At 38.7% G+C, this 21,790-nt stretch overlaps 2 protein-coding genes across 4 annotated transcripts in view; one reads left to right on the top strand and one right to left on the bottom strand.

Moving 5' to 3' along the window:
- The window catches only part of FTO (FTO alpha-ketoglutarate dependent dioxygenase), a 415,913-nt gene extending 413,032 nt beyond the window's left edge, over positions 1-2,881 (bottom strand). The window contains exon 1 of the mRNA XM_043434805.1: positions 2,671-2,881. Coding sequence (XP_043290740.1) covers positions 2,671-2,715 — 45 coding nt within the window. The 5' untranslated portion in view covers positions 2,716-2,881. The remainder of the gene's footprint in view (positions 1-2,670) is intronic.
- Positions 2,882-3,000: 119 nt separating this feature from the next.
- The window catches only part of RPGRIP1L (RPGRIP1 like), a 97,060-nt gene continuing 78,270 nt past the window's right edge, over positions 3,001-21,790 (top strand). For all 3 annotated transcript variants that reach the window (XM_043434802.1, XM_043434803.1, XM_043434804.1), the window contains exons 1-6: positions 3,001-3,096; positions 6,364-6,455; positions 8,004-8,148; positions 11,277-11,575; positions 13,926-14,028; positions 15,567-15,710. In XM_043434802.1, coding sequence (XP_043290737.1) covers positions 6,371-6,455; positions 8,004-8,148; positions 11,277-11,575; positions 13,926-14,028; positions 15,567-15,710 — 776 coding nt within the window. In that variant the 5' untranslated portion in view covers positions 3,001-3,096; positions 6,364-6,370. The remainder of the gene's footprint in view (positions 3,097-6,363; positions 6,456-8,003; positions 8,149-11,276; positions 11,576-13,925; positions 14,029-15,566; positions 15,711-21,790) is intronic.

Raw genomic sequence — 21,790 nt, forward strand, 5'->3', positions numbered from 1 at the left:
GGGAATGGGTTGCCATGCCCTCCTCCAGGGGATCTTCCCAACCCAGGGATCAAACCCAGGTCTCCTGCATTGCAGGCGGATTGTTTAGTCACCAGGGAAGCCCAGGAATACTGGGGGAGGTAGCCTATCCCTTCTCCAGGGGAACCTCCCAACCCAAGAATCGAACCAGGGTCTCCTGCATTCCAAGGGGATTCCTTACCAGCTGAGCTACCCGGGAAGCCCGTCAGGCAAATAATAGGTGCTAAATAAATCTTTACAAAAGACATGAGTAACTTTCAGTGTAAACCAAAAGGTAAGAAAGACATCATGCACAATACCACTGTGTGACATTTGTTTCTTTGAACTATTGTAGATGAATGCAGAAGGATCTTTCTCCTTTGCACCTATCTTTACAGGCTTCCCTGGTGGCTCAGTGGTAAAGTATCTGCCAGCCAATGCAGGAGACGCTGGTTCCATCCCTGGGTCGGGAAGATCCCCTGGAGAAGGAAATGACAGCCCACTCCAGTATTCTTACCTGGGAAATTCCATGGACAGAGGAGCCTGGCAGGCTACAGTCCATGGGGTCACAAGGAGTCAGACACGACTTAGCGACTAAACAACAACTTTAAATACTGCCTTATCACATACAGGTTCAAGCATGAAAACTTCAGAACTCTAAAGAAACTTTGCTATAACTCAGATCACGGTGGTGGTGGTGGTTTAGTCACTCAGTCCTGTCTGATTCTTTGTGACCCCATGGACTGCAAACCACCAGGCTCCTGTGTCCATGGGACTTTCCAGGCAAGAACACTGAAGTGGGTTGCCATTTCCGTCTCCAGGGGATCTTCCCAACCCAGGAATCAAACCCACATCTTCTGCATTGCAGGCATTCTTTACCACTGAGCCACCAGCAAAGCCCTAACTCAGGTCATAATACAGTATATTTTATATCTTAAATCCATAGAGGTACTGCCCTAAGACAAAGTGAGTTCACTTGAGGACTCCAAATTCTGACAGCATAAACAGCGTCTGTTTCATTCATCAATGGCCCTCACTTCCAATAATTGCCTGATACAGAGTGAGCAACAAAGAGCATGTATAAAGGCCCTGAATATTCATTGGAAGGACTGATGCTGAAGCTTAACCTCCAATACTCTGGCCACCTGATGCAAACAGCCAACTCATTGGAAAAGACCCTGATGGTGGGAAAGGCTGAAGGCAGGAGAAGGGACGGAAGACAGAGGACAAGATGGCTGGATGGCATCATTGATTCAGTGAACATGAATTCGCGCAAACTCCGGGAGATGGTGAAGGACAGGCAAGTCTGGAGTGCTACAGTCCACAGGATCACAGAGTCAGGCATGACTTATTGACTGAACAACAACAACAACAAAAGACCCTGTAATCAGATAAAGCAGAGGAAACAAGGTCTTCTAAGAAGGCCAACATGGTTGATGGGCAGGGAGTAGAGAGGGGTCACATCCATTGAGGCTGTGGATGATGCGAGTAGAGTTTACACTATGCAAAACATTGTAGGTCATGTGAGTTTTCTTTTTATCCTAAGAGCAACAGAAAGCCATGAAAGATTTTTTTTTTTTTTTTTGGCCATGCCACCCAGCTTGCAGGATCTTAGTTTCCCCACTGGGGATCAAACTCAAGTCATCACAGGAGCCCCATTGGGCCACCAAGGAATTCCGTGAAGGATTTTTAAACAGCTGGTTGACAGAGGAGCTAAGAAGGAAAGGGCCATGTTACATTTGCATTTTGAAAAGCTCACACACTACAGTGTGAAGAAGTGTCTTTTGTGGAAGGTGGGACAAAAGGAGAGCAAGGAGTGATTGGATGCATAAGTGAATATAGACCAATATGGAGATCACTGGAACAGTCCATTGAAGAGGTAATGGTAGCCTGGTCCAAGGTAGTGAAGATGGAAAAAAGAGATTACCAATATTTTTAGACAAATTGATAGGACTTGATTTGGGGAATGAGAGAAACACTCAACTCTTCTGAGCCTCAAGTCTTCATATGTAAATCAGGACTCTTGATATTCCACCTGTATAAAATCTATCTTGCAGTCTGCTGTGATAAGAATACGAAATAATATAAATATTATGGAACCGCTGAGTCTGATGAGTAATAAATGCTAAAAAAAGAAAATTCCATTACAATTATTATTGTCATCCCTTGGAACAACTGCTACAGCGTGAAGCCCCCAAAGTAGAAAACGGTATTGTAGTTAAAACTCTACATCCGCTGTGCGGAAGACACAGAACAGACAACTGTTTCAAATACACACATCTGATCGCACAAATTATCTCACCTCACCCGATCTCAATCCACAGAAATCATTACCGAAGAGGGAAGCACAACTGATATGATCACAAGCATCTAAGAGTCCGGTAAACTGAGGCACAAGGGTAGCTACAAACTTAACCAAGGAATGAAGTGCAGAAGCAGGACAAGGAAATGGGTGTCTTAATTCTCATGTGAGTCAATCCACTAGGACTAGGCCTGCATCCCGAGCAGCACGTACTCAAAACCCCCAAAGTCTCTGGCTCCCTTGCTGACAAGGCCTTGTAACCCCTTCCCTTAAGACCGTGGGTCCGCTTGCCATCCAAGCAAGTCCTTCCGGTTCCCAGACCCCAGCTACAAGTGCACGAAAGATCCCAGACTCGGGTGAGCCCGAAATACCTTAGCTTCGCGCTCTCGTTCCTCGGCCGTCGGGGTCCGCTTCATGCTGCCGATATAGCCGCCTTCGCCACTGCTAACCGCGTAGATTCCTAGCCCTGGACCCCGCCTCCTCCATGTAGTTTTCTTGGCATCCTGCTCCCGCCTGGCGCCATTCTCGCTCGGAAAGGAGAGAACTACCACTCCCAGGACGCACCGCGGTAAGGCCGGAATGCGCCTCGGGGTTGGAAGCTAGAGAATTTCCCAGGTCCGACAGCTGGGCAAGCGTAGTCCGCTGCTCAGCGAGCGGGCCGGCGAGGGCCCGAAAAGAACTACAATTCCCAGAAGACAACGGTGCCTGCCATGTTTTTCCCGTGCTCCTCTGGGCCGGCCGCCTGACATGCCGTCGGCGCTATAGCAACGGTAGCTAGCGGCTGGGAGAGAGTGACGGTGAGTACACCCGGGGAGCAGAGGGGTGCAGGTAGCCGACCCTCTACCTCTAGCACGGGCCGGGGTCCTGGGGTCTGCTCTACCTCCTGGAGAAGGCCTTGGCGTTCTGCTCACGTGAAGAGCAGCCCAGCACGAGACACCTCACCTACTCAGGCCTGAATCACAGCCCGCCCATTAGCCCGACTCCCAGCATCTGTTTGAAATTTTCTATCCCAGCTCTGAACCTTAGTTGTTGAGGGGTGAGGCTAAGTACAGTGCTTATCCAGGTCCTTCTTCACGCAGAAGGTCACCTGCAAGTAGTTCTCTCATTGCCTCAGTAGATATGAATTTGGGCAAACTCGGGAAAATAGTGGAGGACAGATAGAGTAGCGTGGAGAGCTGCAGTCGATGGGGTCGCGAAGAGTCCGACACGACTTAGCGACTGAACAACAACAAGGAGTTGATTGGGAAACTCCTAAGCCTCCCAAGTAACTTATTTGCTTAATTATTTACAATTACTTGTTTATCGTGAGTACCCCATAGCCTATGAACTGCGTGACGGTGGAGACTTTATTTACTCTTTAGTCTCAGTACCAAGTATTCATTTATTCATTCCATAAACATGAATACTGGCGTCCACCCTGTGTCCTGAGGCACTGTTCTCTACCAGCTAGAAACAGGACCGATGCGGGTCTCGAGATGCTTCTACTTTATTAGTGTGGAGGAAGTAACAATAAAGATAGTGCAAGTAAGTGCAAGTGCCCGTCGCTCTGTCGTGTCCGCCTCTTTGCGACCCCATGGACTGTAACCCGCCTGACTCCTCCATCCATGGAATTTTCCAGGCAAGAATACTGGAGTGGGTTGCCATTTCTTTCTCCAGGGGATCCTCCCGACCAGGGATCAAACACGGGTCTCCCGCATTGCCGGCAGACTCTTTACCGTCTGAGCCACCAGGGAAGACCAATGAAGATAGTAAATAGCAGTAAATATGATCATCTTTGGCTTCCCAGGTGGCGCTAGTGGTAAAGAACCCACCTGCCAATGCAAGTAGGCAGAAGAGATGCGGGTTCGATCCCTGGGTCCGGAAGATCGCCTGGAGGATGGCACAGCAACCCACTCCAGTATTTTTGCCAGGAGCATCCCATGGACAGAGGAGCCTGGCAGGCTGCAGTCCATAGGGCCGGACAGAGTTGTATGGGACTGAAACGACTTCCTTTGCACACGTGATAATCTCAAGTACAGATGATGGCTGTAAAAAATAAACAGTGCTGAAGTTGGAAGAGTACAGTAGCATAGGATGGTAAGGGAAGGCTTCTCAGAAAAAAAATGATGTTTGAGCTGAGCCCCAAAGAATGAGGAGCCAGCTAGTGCAAAGACTTTGAGCAAGGCAAGGGTGCCATGGATTTGAAGAATCTAGAGAACAGTGAGTGGCACATAGTGAACCAGGAATGATTGTATGAAACGGTTGGGGAGGCATTGCAACATCATGCATTATTTCTCAACCTTGGCGTTATTAACATTTGGGGCCAGATAATTCTTTTTTGTGGTTCCTGTACACTATAGTAGGATCCAGTGCCTGATGATCTGAGGTGGATCTGATGCAATAATAATAGAAATATAAAGTGCAGAGTAAGTGTAACACATTTGAATCATCCTGAAACTATCCTTCCCACCCTGGTCCGTGGAAAAATTGTTTTCCACGAAACCGGTCCCTGGTGCCAAAAAAGGTTGGGGACCTCTGCAATATTTACCATCAATTCTGACTTCTAGATGCCAGTAACACCACCTGCCTGCTTCCCAGTTGTGACCATCAAAAATAGGGCCAAACAGATACTTCATAGATGTGTGACCTTGGGCAAGTTCCCTAAGCTGTGTCTTGGTTTCTTCATTTGTAAAGTAGGACACATTTGAGTAACAACCTCAAGAGTGCCTGGCACATCTTACTAAGCATTCAATTAATGTTAACACCATCACCTTCATTATTGTTATTATTATAAAAGCCACCATAATTCTACTGTGGAAAAGTTATCATTTTCATAGTTGTCCTGTGTTTAAACTTCTTGATAATTTGGTTCCTAAATTGTCGTCTCCTATAGGAGTGTTTCCGAAAGAAGTAGATGATCTCCCAGGCATATGTCTTTAGTTGTTTACGTCACAGTAAAAACTCAATGGTCTGCAACGTTGATAAGTTATAATAAAAGTTATTAACCCTGTCTCTAAAAGATGATGCGTATACACATAATGCATACAAGATTTTGGAAACCACCTCTAACCCCAGACCCTGAAGCCCCAAGGACTCCATTCATTCATTCAACAACTATTTAATGAATGCCAGCTATGTGCCCAGCTCTGTCCCAGCCTTTGAGAATACAGAGGTGAATGAGACAAATCGCTCTATTCTCTCAGACTGTATTCTAGGACCAATGTGCTAGAGATTGGGAACCTCTGCCTTAGGCCATCTTCACTGGTTCTTTGCTTTACTAAACATTGTGTGAATGACTCACATCCACATATAAAACTAAGTTACTATGATGCATCTCTGTAAAGAACAGAAACTGTAAAAATGCCAGAATTAGCTGATCAGCATGTACGTGGATGTAGGCAGCCCTGGGACTTAGGCTTCATGGCAACAAAAGACACAACAAAAACACATCCAGCTGGTGAATTTATGAAACCTCTTTCTCAGGAAACTACCAACTCCTTTGTGCATCACGCTGAAGATTAGTATTCAAGTGACATTAACATCCCAGGCAAATGTGTTAAATGCCTTTAATTTACCATCTCATGTACCTTTAAAATAACTCTGTGAGAAGAGGTGTTGTTTTCTCCTCTTTTAAGATTAAATTGCTTTCTCCACATGATTATGACTTGACCAGCCAGTAAGTAATAGAACAACCATTTGAATCAAGTTCCTGACTGAAGTGTTTTCATACCTGCTTTCTTTTGGGGAGCAGAGAAAGGGATGTAGGATGGAGAAGAGGTCTTAAATTTGGGGAAGGTTTTGTTTTTTTTCTCCCAAACAGAGGAAGAAGAAGAAGGAAGAATGATAATCTTACCTCATTTCCTCAGCAAACTATAGGAAATATACTGTTGAAAGGCACACCGGCTCCGTGATTGAATGTAGTATTACTTTTAAAATAGATGCTTTCATCTTCTTCAAGCAGCACATGTGGGCAATAAGATGTCCATTAAAGTTCTAGTGCCTTATTCATTTTATTCGGTTCATTCCATTGCATAGTTAATGTTACAACTTGGAAAGATTTTATTTGAATTTTCTCTTCTCCACAGATAGGCAATGTCTGGTCCAGCTGATGAGACTGCAGGAGACCTACCTGTGAAAGATATAGGTCTAAATCTCTTTGGCATGGAAGGGTTGCAAGGTATGGCCAGCTGTTATATATTACAGTTATGAACTTTGATCAGTAACTTCTTTACTTTTAAAGTATTTCTGATATTCATACAAACAAAGCCATTTAAGGAACTATATAGCTCTTGATTGGACTAAACAAGAAGATGGAGAATTTAGAACAACATATGGTATTTTACTGCATGCATCAATTATCAACAGCTCATAGAAAATGTAAAATCCCCCTCTGTTCTGATAAAGAATTGTTATAAATCATCTTCTTAAAATTCCACACATCAGTAGAATCTACACAGAGAGTACCAAGCCTCCAAAGTGAATTGCCTGGTTTAAATCACATTCACCATTAAAATGTTTCTTTATGCTTAAGTTTTATATGGGAGGAAATGCCATATTTAAAAAATTTTGCCTTTCAAGTAGAGTATCTCTAAATGGTTTGTTTATCCAAGAGATATTGACTTTGTTTTATCAAATTAATACACATTAAAGGTTTTCTTTGTCCTTTTATCACTTAGTGGTTGCTATGGAGCTAAAAAGCACTTTCAAATTGAAAAAGAAATGTACTGCTTTAAGGAACAATTTAGAGGGTAGAGCTGTGTTTGTGTTTGCGTGTAGAGTATGTCAGCCATGCTGGTATGCCACAGCATTTGTCACTGAGAAGCCTAGGATGCAAAATAGATTCCACTAAGTCTTCTTTACAGGCTTGTTAAAGTGTTACAGGTAGCCACCTTGAAGTACTAAAGAAAGGTGGTCAAAATATTACTCATTGAAAAAAATAAATTTGTACAGCTTTTATTGTTAAAGTTAAAAGACTGTATCAGCTTTGCTTTAGATCTTTAGTGGAATATCGGGGATTCAAATACAAAGAAATTTTAAGCGTGCAAGGCTATTTTTTAGTGTTTGATACCCTAAGTTCAATTCTTGCCCTCAGTAACCTCCTCATAGGGCTTTAATCTTTGTCCATTTGTTCTTTGTTTCTCGTGGAGGACTGTTGAAAATTGACCAGCTTCACAGGAAAATATCAAATTTAAGCATATGTAAAAGAAATATCATACACACCTGCTAAAAGGTATAAAAGTTATTTTAAAATATGTGATAGCTTATAAATGATTTGTGAAGGTTTTTGTTTGTTTGGTTTTGCAGATTTTATGGTTTATTTTCTATAACTCAACACCCATAACTCAGAAAAATATCTTAATCATATTGTTTTTCTTATAACTCTTACCTTTGCAAAGAAAGAAATACTTCCAGATACCCTTTAGTTTAGTTTTTTTCCAACATTCAGCATACCAATTGAAAAGTCTTTATTGAATCAGAGCTCTGTCTTATACTCTTAAAGACGGTTATTTGAATACATTTTTGAATGGAAACTATTGTTACTCAAATCCTTAATATTGCATATAAAGTATTAATAGCAAAGATTTTTGTTCTTAGGTCCAGTCAGTGACATGAGCAATGCTATAACATTTTCTAAAGCATCAGAGATTATGTTGCTGTCAACAGTTATTGTTTTTAGAGGCTCTTTTAAGGAATCCTACTGTTAATTACCTTGGCGTTTTTGCAGAAACTTCAACAACACGGACAATGAAGTCTCGCCAAGCAGTGTCACGTATCAGTCGTGAGGAACTGGAAGACAGATTCTTGCGTTTGCATGATGAGAACATTTCACTTAAACAGCATGCCCGCAAGCAAGAGGATAAAATTAAAAGGTTATGATAAAAAGCTTTTAGCTTTTCTTTTTTCCTGACTCTGTGAAGTTTGGAGGATATGCTTTTCTATAAACTTATTTGAAAACCCCACCTTGAATCTTTTTTGGAGCAAGCCAGTTTGTAAATAAATACAATTTTAAAAATGGAAAATCTTACAAACTAGTATAATAAACCAAAAAGATTATGAGTTTTTATTATGTCTGAAATTACCATTTGAAAGAAAGAGCTAATAGCTGTGAGTGCCATGAATGTATCATATCTCTAAGTAACTTTTGTTTTAATATTTATAGCTTAATAAGCAAATGACCAAAACATCTGTTCTCTAAACATCCTGATTTGAAATGAAAGTTTATAAAAGTAATTAGCTATTCTAACTTGTTAGAATGCATGTTCCTTTAAGATTTGGGGTTTACTAAGGAAAAACATCACTATCTGGAACATATTTTACTTTGCTTGGATTAATCTAGAATCTATATTTATTTCAAAGAGTCTACTGTTTCTGAAGAAACTGTCACTTTTGTATGCACAGTTTCTATTTCTTAAGAATAAATATCTTTCATTCTTTCTTGTTCAGGAACACTTGCTGTTTTCTGAATGTGTGACTTAAAGTTCATTCTCATGTGTGAGCATGGACAGATCTGTATTCATGTTCTAGATCCAATGGAAAGGTGAGACAGTGATCAAAGAAGGAAGATAGACTTTATTTTTTTCTGCTTGGAACTTAGCCTCTAGAGGAACTTAGCCTCTGAACTGACTTCTAGTCAGTTTCTACTCTGTGGACTTTGTTTTAATGACCCACTGACCTGCTTTGTGCAGAGCTTTTACTTTGAGTTGGTTTTTGAGTCATGATGATGGCTTTTTGCAAGACATGTGACTCACTTGCCTGATTGTTTTCTTGAGCAGTAACATAGCCATCACCCCGTCTAAATGAGGCATTTAGTCTGTGACTGCTTAACAGTTTTTTTCTTTGTAAACCTAATTGGTCAGTAAAAGAATTAAATTCACAACCTTGACCTCATTAGTAATTTGTCCTAGCTAGAAAGTAGAAAACAACTTAATAATGAGCTACGTAGTTTAATGGAAAAAGCACTGTGCTAGGAGTCAAGTTGTGTGCATCTGTTCTTTTATCTCTCTGCCGCTCGCCTGTGGCTTGTTCAAGCCACTGAACCCCCAGGGAGTTTATTTTACTCAGCTCTGAGAATATTGATCCAATGACCATTATAACCCAAAGTTCTAATTTCCTTCTCGATTTCACACCACTGACACTACGTAGATACATGTGTAGAACTTTATCCTTAAGATATAATTAGATTCACTTACTTTAGAATAAATGAAGATTTGAAAAACTACCTTTCTAAAGAAGTACTCAAACTTTACCTGATCAGTTATTTCATTAATAGAAAATAATCAAATGAATATTGTTGCTATCACCGGACAAAGAGAGGCAATCTTTCCTTTCTTGGCAAAGCTTCCTTCAATATCTTTGGAGGAATTGTAAGCCTCTCTATGGGTGTACACCTCTTGCCTTAAAAACTGGAGTTGTTTACTTTTCTCTAGATGTTGACTGCTTTTTCACATTAAATCTGTTTCTTTCTTTTGAACGTAATCTCTATCTCTGTGTGAAAGTCTTTGTGTAACAGAAGATTCAGGTATTAGGTTGATGTGTCATTTAAGTGGCCACCATCTCTCTATGGCAGCTGCCTTTGGTGAGGCTAAGGGTCCGAGAGGGCTGGCTAGCACTCATGGCTCTGTTGGGTTGCAATACCTGCCCAAACTTCCCAATGATATATCCTTCTCAGGATTAGGTGGAAAAGGGACTAATCCATTGATTATTTTACTAGGGTGTTTGTGGTACTCTTGGATCTTGGTTTTTATTATCCTATATCCCTTATAAAGCATGTTTAATGGATGTGCCTCAAGGGAAAGAGAAAACAATCTTAACTGATTATGTTATGCATAGCTCTCCCCCAGGCCACATGCTGTAGGCCGAGTAGCCAGAAGTGTAGATAGACATGTATTACTACCGCTTTACAGAGCACTCCGCTCAGGGCAGCAAAAGGTTGTACTATGACATCCCAAAGCTATTAAGGGGTTTTTTTTTTATTTCACTTTTGTTCTCTTAAGTAAAAGCTTCTGTCCATAACCAGGCTAAAATAAAGCAAAACTCCGTTTAAAGAAAAATGAAGTGTGTTTTTATTTTCAATCTCCTGTCTGGGTCTTTATAAAAATAGATTCACTATAAACTAGAATCAGCTATTGAAGATGTGCGACCAATTTTGTAAAGTCTTGAACTTGTGTCTCTCATCAAAGCCACCTTTTCTTTCTTGTACTGCCAAGATTTTTCCATTCACTGTCAAGCATGTTTTCTGTACTTGTATATTACATCACCCCCATGTGCCCTTTCTGTCTTTTGTTCTGTCTAACCAGTTTTTATCAAAACTTAAAAGAATCAAAGGTATAAACTCCTGAGATGTCAAACGCACGGTGTATGTCTAAATTTAAAAGCAACATTGAAATAATATTTTTTTGTGTCTAATTATTTTCTACCGTTAAACAGGCATGTTGCTGGAGCACTGAGCAACATTTAATGGTGCATTTGGGTTTCTTTTTAATTTCTCATTGGGCTTTTAATATGTATCTATGCATTCTAACATTTTTATATTTGTAATATACCTTAATCCCAGAGAAACTGAAAACAGTATATCACCTAAATGCTGCATAGTCTTAATACACTTTTGAAAAGTTTTAACTCACTGTGGCTTGCAGATATAACCCACCACATCCACAATCTGTAGCTACATTTAAGTGCATACAGCATTCCTACATAAGGTCATGCGTTAAAAATTGCATTTGAGGAACATATGGAGTAAATATGTGTCCTCTCTTTACTAACCTTAAATGATAAGCCTTAGGAAACTGTTATTTGTCAGTGCTATAAAGCAGATTGTTGCCCAGTGGTTTCAATTATCATCAAAGGATTCTTCACAGGCAGTAATAGTTACATCAAAACCTGAAATTTATTATTCAGGTTCTGCACTGAAGTCTTCACAGTGATTATGTTCCTTTCAACAGAATGCATTTTATGCTGACTTCTCACATTCCTTTTCATCTTTTTATTATTTCCCTAGAATGGCCACCAAGTTAATACGGCTAGTTAATGACAAGAAAAGATATGAACAGGTTGGTGGCGGCCCCAAGCGGTTGGGAAGAGATGTGGAAATGGAAGAAATGATTGAGCAGCTGCAAGAGAAAGTTCATGAGCTTGAAAGACAAAATGAAGTCCTCAAAAGCAGACTAATTTCAACCAAGCAGCAACTTCAGATCCAGGGTCACAGGCACACTCCGTATAGTTATGTGCAGTCTCGTGTTAACACCGGGCGTAGAAGAATGAATGAAAATGCAGGCTTACAGGAATGCCCCAGGAAAGGTAAACTAAAGCTTACATTAAATCTAAATTAATAGGTTGTTTTACATTCACATACATACATACATGCACACACACACACAGTTTTATTTCTACATTATTCATGTTTTTAAGCATCTTTCAAAAGAGAAAAAAATTGTTTTTCTGATTTTTTGATAAAATCACATTAACATGAAGGTCATTTTATATAAGAATCACTAGATCATGCTCAAATTTGTCTAGTAAAACATTGAACATAAGTATTCATCCTAACAGGGAAAAGAAGCTTATACAAAATTACGTAAAATACAGGTTTAGTTGAGTTTTAGTTGGTTTTTATAGTCAGTGATGAAAATCGCATTGACTCAGGCAAATGGAGAAACCACTAGTTTGCTTATATGGTCACACTGTTGTTCTGAATGATCACACTTAAGTTCTTTGTCCAAAGGCCTTCCATACATTTTACAGAATTATTTAAATTTTTCTCATCATGGGAGGCAGCTTGAGCATGGAATGTGCACATAACTAGGGGTTTAAAAAGTTGTGTCCTTGGTGACCTTGGACAAGTCTTCTAGTGATTCTGAACTTGAGTTTTCTTTGCATGTAGAATAAAAGGATGTAAACAAGTGACCGTAAAAGTCTCTTCCAACTCCAAAAAATCATCATTGGTCAATCACTCTCCTTATGTTGAAAATGAATCACCTAAAACCTACCCAGCTTACAATGCAATTCAGTTGCATATAGAAGACTCAGTAATATACACAGAACCTACATATTTCTAATAAAAATTGCTCTCTCCACCCACAGACTTTATTTTTAATGAAGCAAAAAGTCAATAACTATTTTAATTTTTTTTCATTACAACTACCAGGGAAGGAAATAGAATTTTAGTTCTAATTCATCTTTGTTTGGAATGTGCTTCACGTAAAGACCAAACATTTTTAGGGAAATAAAAAATCATGTAAAACTTTCATTTCAATTCATTGAGGGAATAAAAAACACCATCTGAACAGAAAAAGAGAAAAATTTGTCCTATTTTTTTTCTGCAAGCCAAAATGTGAACACTATCTGTTCCCTAGACAGGGTTCCTTTGAAGTCAATAAGGCCTCCATGCAGGCAGGAGGCAGCTGCTGGATGAAAGGGCTTGGCTACTCCGAGCTATGTGAACTTGGCAATAGGCTTTGAATATAATCAAAGTAATCATAATGAATTATAAATCAAAAATACATTCGTCTGCTAATTAGCTGTTTACATCAAGAGAACACTTGACTTCCCGGAGCCTCATTTTCCCCATCTGTAAAATGGAGTGATAATACCAGATTAGAAGAAAGGTCAGGAGATGGTAGGTCTCCCATGATTTTTTTACCTTTAAATAGTCATTTATCCTCTCTGAACCTTAGTTTTGTCACCTGTGACTTGGGAAAGATGATCCCTATGATCTGTTTGTACTAAATAAAGACAATGCCCAAATATTAGGTTAGCATGACAAGGTATTAGTGCTATGAATTGCTGTCTAAATTGTTTGATAGAAGTGTCTCCTTAGAGAAGAGCCTTGAAGAACAGAAGAACAGAAGAGACTTGAAAATGTTACTCATATAGACTAAAATTTTCTTTGTATTCACTTTATTTACCAAAAGCTAATCATTTAATTATTCTATAAGTGTGAAGTAACTTTTATAACTAAAAGAATGTCTCTTTTTTTTAACAATGGGATTAGGTTTATAAAAATTACATATAATTATTTTTATAAGCAAAATTGTATTTAAAACATTTAGCAACAAAATGTTTTATTTGGAATCTTATTAATGATCTCAACTTACCTTTGTTGAAATATGGATTTTCTTATTAAGGTAAAACAAAATAGGGGAAACATTTTTACTTATGTTCACAGTATCTATGAGTCACACAAATAAGGGTAAGGTTCAGAACATAAAGTCAAATGGTGTGAATGAGTAATTTAGAAATCAAAAAACCTTTATCAAAAATACTAAAAAATAAAAATAAATCATGGTTTTGAAAACTTTTTCCTTCATACCTCAGGTTATATTGTAAAGACCTAAATTTCAAACATTGGTTCTTTCAGAATTTACTTCAGAAGTTCTAGATCTAAGTTGAATAAAAGTATTTCTGGGTAATTTGGTTTATAGTAGAATTTGTTGAATGAGCAGTGCTTGGTGCTGTGCTTTGTTTAATGCCAGATGGTGGCTGAGATCTAACAGTTCCTCTGGCAATGTATGTCTAATTCTCTGTACTGTAGAGCCCGCATCTCTCAGTACGGAAGAGACTTACTTATGTTACAGATTTCTTTACGATAGCAAATCAAGGGTCCTTCTTTTCTAACTTCACTTGTATGATCCTATTAATTTATTTTTAGGTATTAAATTCCAAGATACAGATGTAGCAGAAACTGTGCAACCCATGCCTACAAAATATGGCAACAGTTTACTCAAAGAAGCCAGAGGAGAAATAAGAAATTTGTATGTATGCTTTATGTGATCACTTTAGACCACTGTATATTGATCATGTCTCTTTTGATCCCTCCCTCTCCTTTTTTTTAAACAAAATTGGTTTATATACAAAAAATTTCCTCCAGCTAAATATGTGAGTCAAGAACAAGTATTTCATAACATGCTTGCAGTACAATGAGGAAAATGAATATCTTAACCAACTGCATCAATGGAAGCATATATAGAGAGAATAGTTCTCTTTATTATAATTTCCCCCTCAAAGGAATGGCATAAAGGCCAGTCATTTAGAATAGCATAAGCTTTAGAGGCAACATTTTCATTCTCAGAAGAATTACAGGTAGTTTTTTTTTTTTCTTTTTTTTTTTTAGATCATGAATTAATTAGCCTTTCTGTGGTTTAAAAAAAGAATTGGAGGGAGTGGCTTAAAAGTTTGAAGCTATCAAATACATATGGATTTCAGATTTTGTTTCACTGTGATTCTACGGTACTTCATTCTTCATCATACTATGGTTTCAAAAAAGTTACTTCTGCCACATTTAGCTTACTTTTCTGTTAATGAAAGCCTCATGGTAATCTCAGTGTCTGTAAGTCACACAAATAAAGATAAGAATCTACCTTATCTACAGTACAGGTCTTCACCTGGATCATCAAAAAGTCACAATTCTAAATGAGAGAAAATATGAGACAAAGAATATCATATTTTAGATAGCTGCTTAAGAATAATATGGGCTTAATTTTTTTCTTTTGAATATTTTAAATACCAATTACAGTAATGATTGCCTGTGAATGAAACTAAAAGACTAGCCTAACCTTGTTACCTGTTAGCAGAAAAGCCAGGGTTCAAACCAGTGCTGAGGCTCAGTACACTGGGATGCTGCCAGACCTGGTAGAGAGAAAATATAAACCAAAGACCACTAAGTTATGTTTTGCAAATTTCTTGCCTTCTCTCTATGAAGCATTAATTTGGGTGGTATAGGCAAGTGTGCATATAAAAGAACAAAGGTGCATAAATTATCTGAAGATGACCAGATCATAGAGTGTATAGTAAGTAACCAATAAATACTATGTTGAATTGAACTGCAGTTTAACCCATTGCCTACGACATTATCTAATATAAAGCAGTACCTTGAATTCTTTCATTTTGTTGTTGTTGTTTAGTCGCTAAGTCATGTCAGACTCTTTGTTACTCGCTGAACTGTAGCCCACCAGCTTCCTCTGCCCTTGGGATTTCCCAGGCAAGAACACTGCAGTGGGTTGCCATTTTCTACTCCTGGGGATCTTTCCGAACCAGGGATCGAACCCTCATCTCCTGCATTGGCAGACAGATTCTTTACTGCTGAGCCACCAGGGAAGCCCTTGAATTCTTCCATATGTACTCCCAAATCATCAGATTTAATCTGCTACTATTTCACTATGTTCAGAAGCAGTTAAGCTAAAATTTTTAACTTTTGCTTACCCTTTACTATGAAGCACTTTCTTTGTACTGATCTTAAATCCTGCAGATTTTGCCTCAAACTACAAATTCTTGTAAAGATTCTTTATTTCAGAGAAAATGTTATTGAGTCACAGAGAGGCCAGATAGAAGAGTTAGAGCACTTGGCGGAGATCCTGAAAACTCAGTTGAGGAGAAAAGAAAATGAAATGGAGTTATCTCTTCTTCAGCTTCGAGAACAGCAGGCTACAGATCAAAGGTATGTTAAAATAGAAATAGCACTTTGATAAGGTCAAAATTAGTTTAAAATATTTTATCATGTGCCATAGAAGGATAAGTCTAGTCTATTTAAAAAATCATGTTGTTACTTAGCATTCTTCATATAAGCCCGCTCCAGACCTACTGTTATCAACAGCTCAAATCTAATGGCATTTTTCCCTAACCTACTCTGCCTCACCTTGTTCCCTTTGCTCATTTACCAAGCCCGTAGGAAGCTCCAAGACCATTTGATTGTACCTCCCAAGAAAAATATGTGGGACAAGGACTCAGCTGTTAGCATACCTTGTAAATAAGCCCAACCTTGTTCAAGCTTCTTTCCCACCTGTGAAAGGTAGTCAATTCTGTAGTGCAGTACCCGTTTTCTCCATCCCATAAGATGTTACCTCTCCTACATTCAGAGTTTGCATTGAATTATGCTGGTCATTATGGTGACATTGGGGCCCTTCAGTAGTCTCCTTGCTGCCCCTGCATGTTTTTTTTAACAAGTATTTATTTATGGCTGCACTGGGTGTTTGTTGCTGTGGTGTGTGGGCTTCTCACTGCAGTGGCTTCTCTTGTTGCCACTGGCTCTAGGATGTGTAGGCACATCCTAGGATGCGAGGAGCACAGGCTCTAGGGTGTCTCTGCTTCAGTTGTTCAGCAAACGGACTTAGCTGCCTATGGAATCTTCCCAGACCAGGGATCAAACCCGTGTCCCCTGCACTTGCGGGTGGATTCTTAGCCAGTGGACCACCGGGGAAGTCCTGCCTCTTCATTTTTGATGTTGGATATTATGTAGAGTTTTCTTTCCCATCCTCTTTTGTCATTTGTTGGTTTCTAATACCTCTTCTCATTTTTGTGCTTCCATGCTGTTCTTCCAATAAGACTGTACCTTTTTACTGTATTCTTTCTTGGATTATTTTCTTCCTTTTGGCCGTTTTCTTTTTTGTTTGGAACAAGCATATCCAAAGGCAGAAAGAGTAATATATTGAAATATCATGTGCTCATCATTCAGCGTTAACAGTTATCAACATGTTAACCTGTCTTGCTTCATCTTTCCTCCACCTTCACGCTCTTTAATTAATTAGCCCATATCAAATATCATGTCCTCACGCCTGTATATACTTTAGTATATTTGCTCTGTCTGATAAGGAATTTTAAACGTAATCACCATGCCATTATCACACCTAACAAAATTAACAGCAATTCCTTGACACCATCTAATAACTATTTTATATTCCAGCCTCTCTGAAGGTGACTTCTTGCTCTTTGTTTGAGTGAGTATCCAAATGAGATCTACACATTGCATATGACTATTAGATCTTTTTTGTTTCTTCTATTTCTCTATGTTTTTTTTAAACCAGTCCTAGATTCTCTGTTTAGTTTTCCCCTTACCAAGTGATACCATGCTTATGTGACTAGGTTCTTGAAAAACCAAGCGTGATTTTCCACTTTTTCATTTCAGAATCAGAGTTTAATTCTCTTTTCACAAACTAACCTCACATGGTAATATTTGAAAAAGCTAAGATACATAATAGATTTGTTTTTTAAAAAAATAAAGTGGACCTTTTATTTCAGAGATTTAAAAGATTAATATTATCTCTACTAATTTCTATTCCTAAAAAGTTATGTGTAAAATTATGTAATGAAATTCTATATGTTGACATTTCTATACCCTTCTAAGTGCAGAGCAAAAAAAAAAATGAATATTTTTGAGAATTATATTTGTATTAGGGAATGTGATTTGAACCCTGGCCTTGAACCAGGGTTTTAAATACCTGGGAATTACCCATGTTCCCCCTAAGAATAAATTTAGCCTTCTTGGAAAACCAAGAAATAGTTCCTTGTGAAGAACAGTGCTAAAGACCCCCAACACTGAATATGGTGATTTTAATGAATTGCCAACAGCTGTATTTAAATATTATCTGAATATAAAAACTGCATTAGTCCAAGCCCAAGCTTGGAGCCATTCCTCAACAGCTGAACACAAGGTTATCAAACTACTTTCTCAGTTGCATGCCTGCTCAGTCACTAAGTCATGTTTGCAACCCCATGGACTATATATAGCCCGCCAGGCTCCTCTATCCATGGAGTTCTCCAGGCAGGAATATTGGAGTGGATAGCCATTTCCTTCTCCAGGGGATCTTCCCAAACCAGGGATTGAACCCATGTCTCCTGCATTGCAGGTGGGTTCTTTACCTCTGAGTCACCAGGAAATCCCAATGTCTTGTATTTCTTAAATTCCCAAAGGGTAAGACTGACCCTATGTTGGCTGTTCCCCCTTCCAAAGGGATATGATCATCTGAGAACTAGTGTTTAGTGTTAAATGAAAGGGAAATCCAAGAGTTCTTCAGTCCTAGGACTAGATAACAGCAGAACTAGAGTAACAGACAGGTCTGCATATTTTCCAGTATACACGTTGCTGGCAGGAGACATCAGCATATACACAGAGAAAAGTTTTCCTTACAAAGTAAACTAAGGCTTTCTTTAGGGGATTGTATTATTCACCCCGATTTTTTGTCACTTAATGTGAAGGATAGAGAAAGTATTACAGTTAGAGAAACTTTTGTTGCAGAGACCAAAGAAAGCAAGCAACTTACACCCTACCTCACAGATTTTATAAATTGAAAATTACTGGTTATTTGCTTAGAAGGAAGGGTACCTATGAATAACATATTGCTTCTTGAGATACAGTTGTTGAAAACTGAAGAAATGACTTCAAATAAGGGCCTTCAAGTCTTTTTTTTTTCTTATATGTTTACACATAGCTCAGAATTTTATGTGTAACAGCAATTTTTTTGAGACTAATGGAAAACTGTTGAAAAATGTTGGGGAGAATATAAGACTTGGTATAATTTACTGTAGAGAAAAATCACAAAATGGAAAACATATTTAAACTTCTCTTTCACGGGTACATTATTTCAGATTTGAAATTCTAGAAGTCTGATCTGAATGTTGGACTCCTTGTTCTCAAACATGAACCTAAAGTAGTTGTAATCTTCAGAGTGTGGTGCCTGATATTTATGGCAAAGAGCCTTTTCATAGAATATTACAGAAACTCTTCGTAGTATGTGTTTAATAGACCAGTTTGGTTTGGCATCAGCTTGACATAAACTTTTGGTTATCCAAAGCCCTTAATTGCTTTGAAGTAAAAGCCCAGTACTGCTCTTTTTTATTAAAATCATGTTTTTTCCTGTTATTGTGGTCTATTTTGGAAGACTGAGTTGTGATTTTTGCATATGTTCTACATAATGCCTCATTAGCAAAAAATCTTGTATCATTTACAAGTAGCCTGAATGTCTGTGTTGTTTTGAACAAAAATCCATATTAAAATTTAAACAATATAAAAATGCATATTTTCTGCTTATTAAAAAGGCAGTCTTAAATTAAATGCAAAGCAGTAACCAGTGAACACATGTACATGAACATTAAAATCAGGATGGTTTTACCTTTTACTGACTTTTTCAATTCCCAAAATATTTATAGTGTTACCAAATGTGTAACTAGTTTATACTAAGTGTTTTTTTTTTTTTTAAGTAAATGTTAGGGTGTTTACCTTCTTAATTAAAAATCATGTAAGTGCCATAATGTCCCACTGGAAGAAATTTAACCCATAAATATTTCAGACACCCTGACTTGTCCTCTTTCCCTTGGTTGATGGCACATTGTCGGATCTTAAAAACACAGAGACCTTTTGCAGCCGTGCAGTATACAAAGCAGCTTGGCTTTCGGGGCTCCCGTCTTTCCAGCTGTGCACAGACACAGATTACTTCCTGGCACTCAGAGGTCTTCCCCAGCATTTCATTTTGAAAAATGGCAAACCTACAGCAAAGTTGCAAGAATTAGTACCTTGAATACACATACCTTTCACCCCTTGGCATGTTTATGAATGACACAGCCTGTCCTGCATTCTGCCCACTCAGGCACCTGCCCACTCCCCTCCTTCCCTCTGTTTTCTCTCTCTCTGAGAGTTAGGTGCATATATCATGTCACCCTCTCTACGCTGCTAAACACCTTCTATAAACAAGGACATCTTCCTACATAACCACAGGACAACTGTCACACATTCAGGACGTTTCACAATGAATGATAAAACAGCATTATCTTAAATACATAGTCCATATTCAGATTTCCCCATTATCCCATTAATGGCCTTGATAGCTATTTTGTTTTTAATTGCTAATTTTCTTTTGTTTTTCTTTGTTTTAATCTCATATCCAACCAACTAGCATATATTGTAATTAATCATCACGACTTTTATGTTTCCCTCATTCTCGAGAGGTTCGCTAGTCTTCCAGACCACTGATCATGGTTGTTTGCAGAGTGCCCGTCCATTTGGATTCGTCTGATTGCCCAGCCCCTTAACTTAGAGGGCACATCTGGCTCTCGGATGGAAGGGAAACTGGGGCTAGGGATAACCATGTAGACATCGTTGATACAGAGAGGTGATCTGTCATCTTTAAAAAATATATCCAACAAGTTCCTACTGGTGTTTTGAATACCTTAGAATTTGCCTAGTGAAAAGTTATCAAGCTCAAATACTGTCTTTTATCCCCATGTTTTTTATTATGACTGTTATCTAAGATTTTTTTGTGATAGCTGCTTGACATGTTTCCCAAAATTTAAACCACAGAAATTATCAAAATTAATAGTAACTAATATATTAGAGTGTACTTGATAGTGGAAGGAAAGCTGAAACTTAGGAACATCTCAGAGGAAGGAAGCACAAGAGTGGGAAGAATTTCTTAGACCTGGCTCCCTCATGTAGAAACTCTGGCAGAATGCTTTACTTCTCTGAGCCTCAGTTAGCTACCCAGCTGTGAAATGAAGAGGCTGAAATGAGTAAGTGGTCCTCTGTCCTTTAAAACAACAGTTGCTTTTGTCCCCAGGGACCTTGTGATTCTGAAAGATTTTGCCTCTTAACTAAGCAGTATATATTAATTTAATCAATTTGTTGGGTTTTTTCAATCCAAAACCTGTATCATGCTAATCATTTCAAGACAATTGTGACATAGCCTATAATTTTGCACTGATTTGCTATAATTCTCTCAAAAAGTAAAAACGACATAAGGCCTTTAGTTCACTTGTACAACTCAATTGCCACTAAGTCTACATTTCTCACTGGGCTTTTTGATATAGTGAATATAATTCTCAAATTCTCATTACTGGTCAGAATCCACAATCTTGATCTTCAAAATGGCCCCTTAAGAAGATGAGCCAGGATTTGGGTTCTTCCTGTCCCCAACCAGTCTTTGGGAGTGCTCCCTCTATTTTCAGAAGAGTATGATTATATCCATGTAGAAAGGCCTATATAACTGTCCCCTCCCATTCCTTGTGGGTGTTTGAGAATAAGAAAATATTGAGTTCTTATTTATGTTTTGACCCAATACCCCAAGAAAGATGCAACCCACAGGCAAATAAGCATTACACATACAGACTTTTTCCTTTATGCATCTAAAATGAGGGAGCATTATTTTCATCCATGACCTAAAGTTGCAGTTTTGAGCAAAGTCATGACCTTTCAAATAGACTTTGCTCAACTCTTTTAGTGGAGCTTATTTCTTCTAATTTTCTAGTAACCTCCTGTAATTCTATTCAGGAGTGATACTCTATTGTTACCTGTGTCTCCTGCCAATGCAGGAGACAGTTCAGTTCAGTTCAGTCACTCAGTCATGTCCAACTCTTTGCAACCCCATAAGACTGCAGCACACCAGGCTTTCCTGTTCATCACCAACTCTCAGAGCTTACTCAAACTCATGTCCATCGAGTCAGTGATGCCATCCAACCCTCTCATCCTCTGTCGTCCCCTTCTCCTGCCTTTAGTCTTTCCCAGCAGGGTCTTTTCCAATGAGTCAGTTCTTTGCATCAGGTAGCCAAAGTATTGGAGCTTCAGCTTCAGCACCAGTCCTTCTAATGAATATTCAGGATGGATTTCCTTTAGGATTGACTGGGTTGATCTCCTTGCAGTCCAAGGGACTCTCAAGAGTCTTCTCCAACACCACAGTTCCAAAGCATCAGTTCTTCGGTGCTAAGCTTTCTTTATTGTCCAACTCTCACATCCATACATGACTACTGGAAAAG

This window comes from Cervus canadensis, chromosome 18 (assembly GCF_019320065.1).
Source record: "Cervus canadensis isolate Bull #8, Minnesota chromosome 18, ASM1932006v1, whole genome shotgun sequence".
Taxonomy (NCBI): Eukaryota; Metazoa; Chordata; class Mammalia; order Artiodactyla; family Cervidae; genus Cervus; species Cervus canadensis.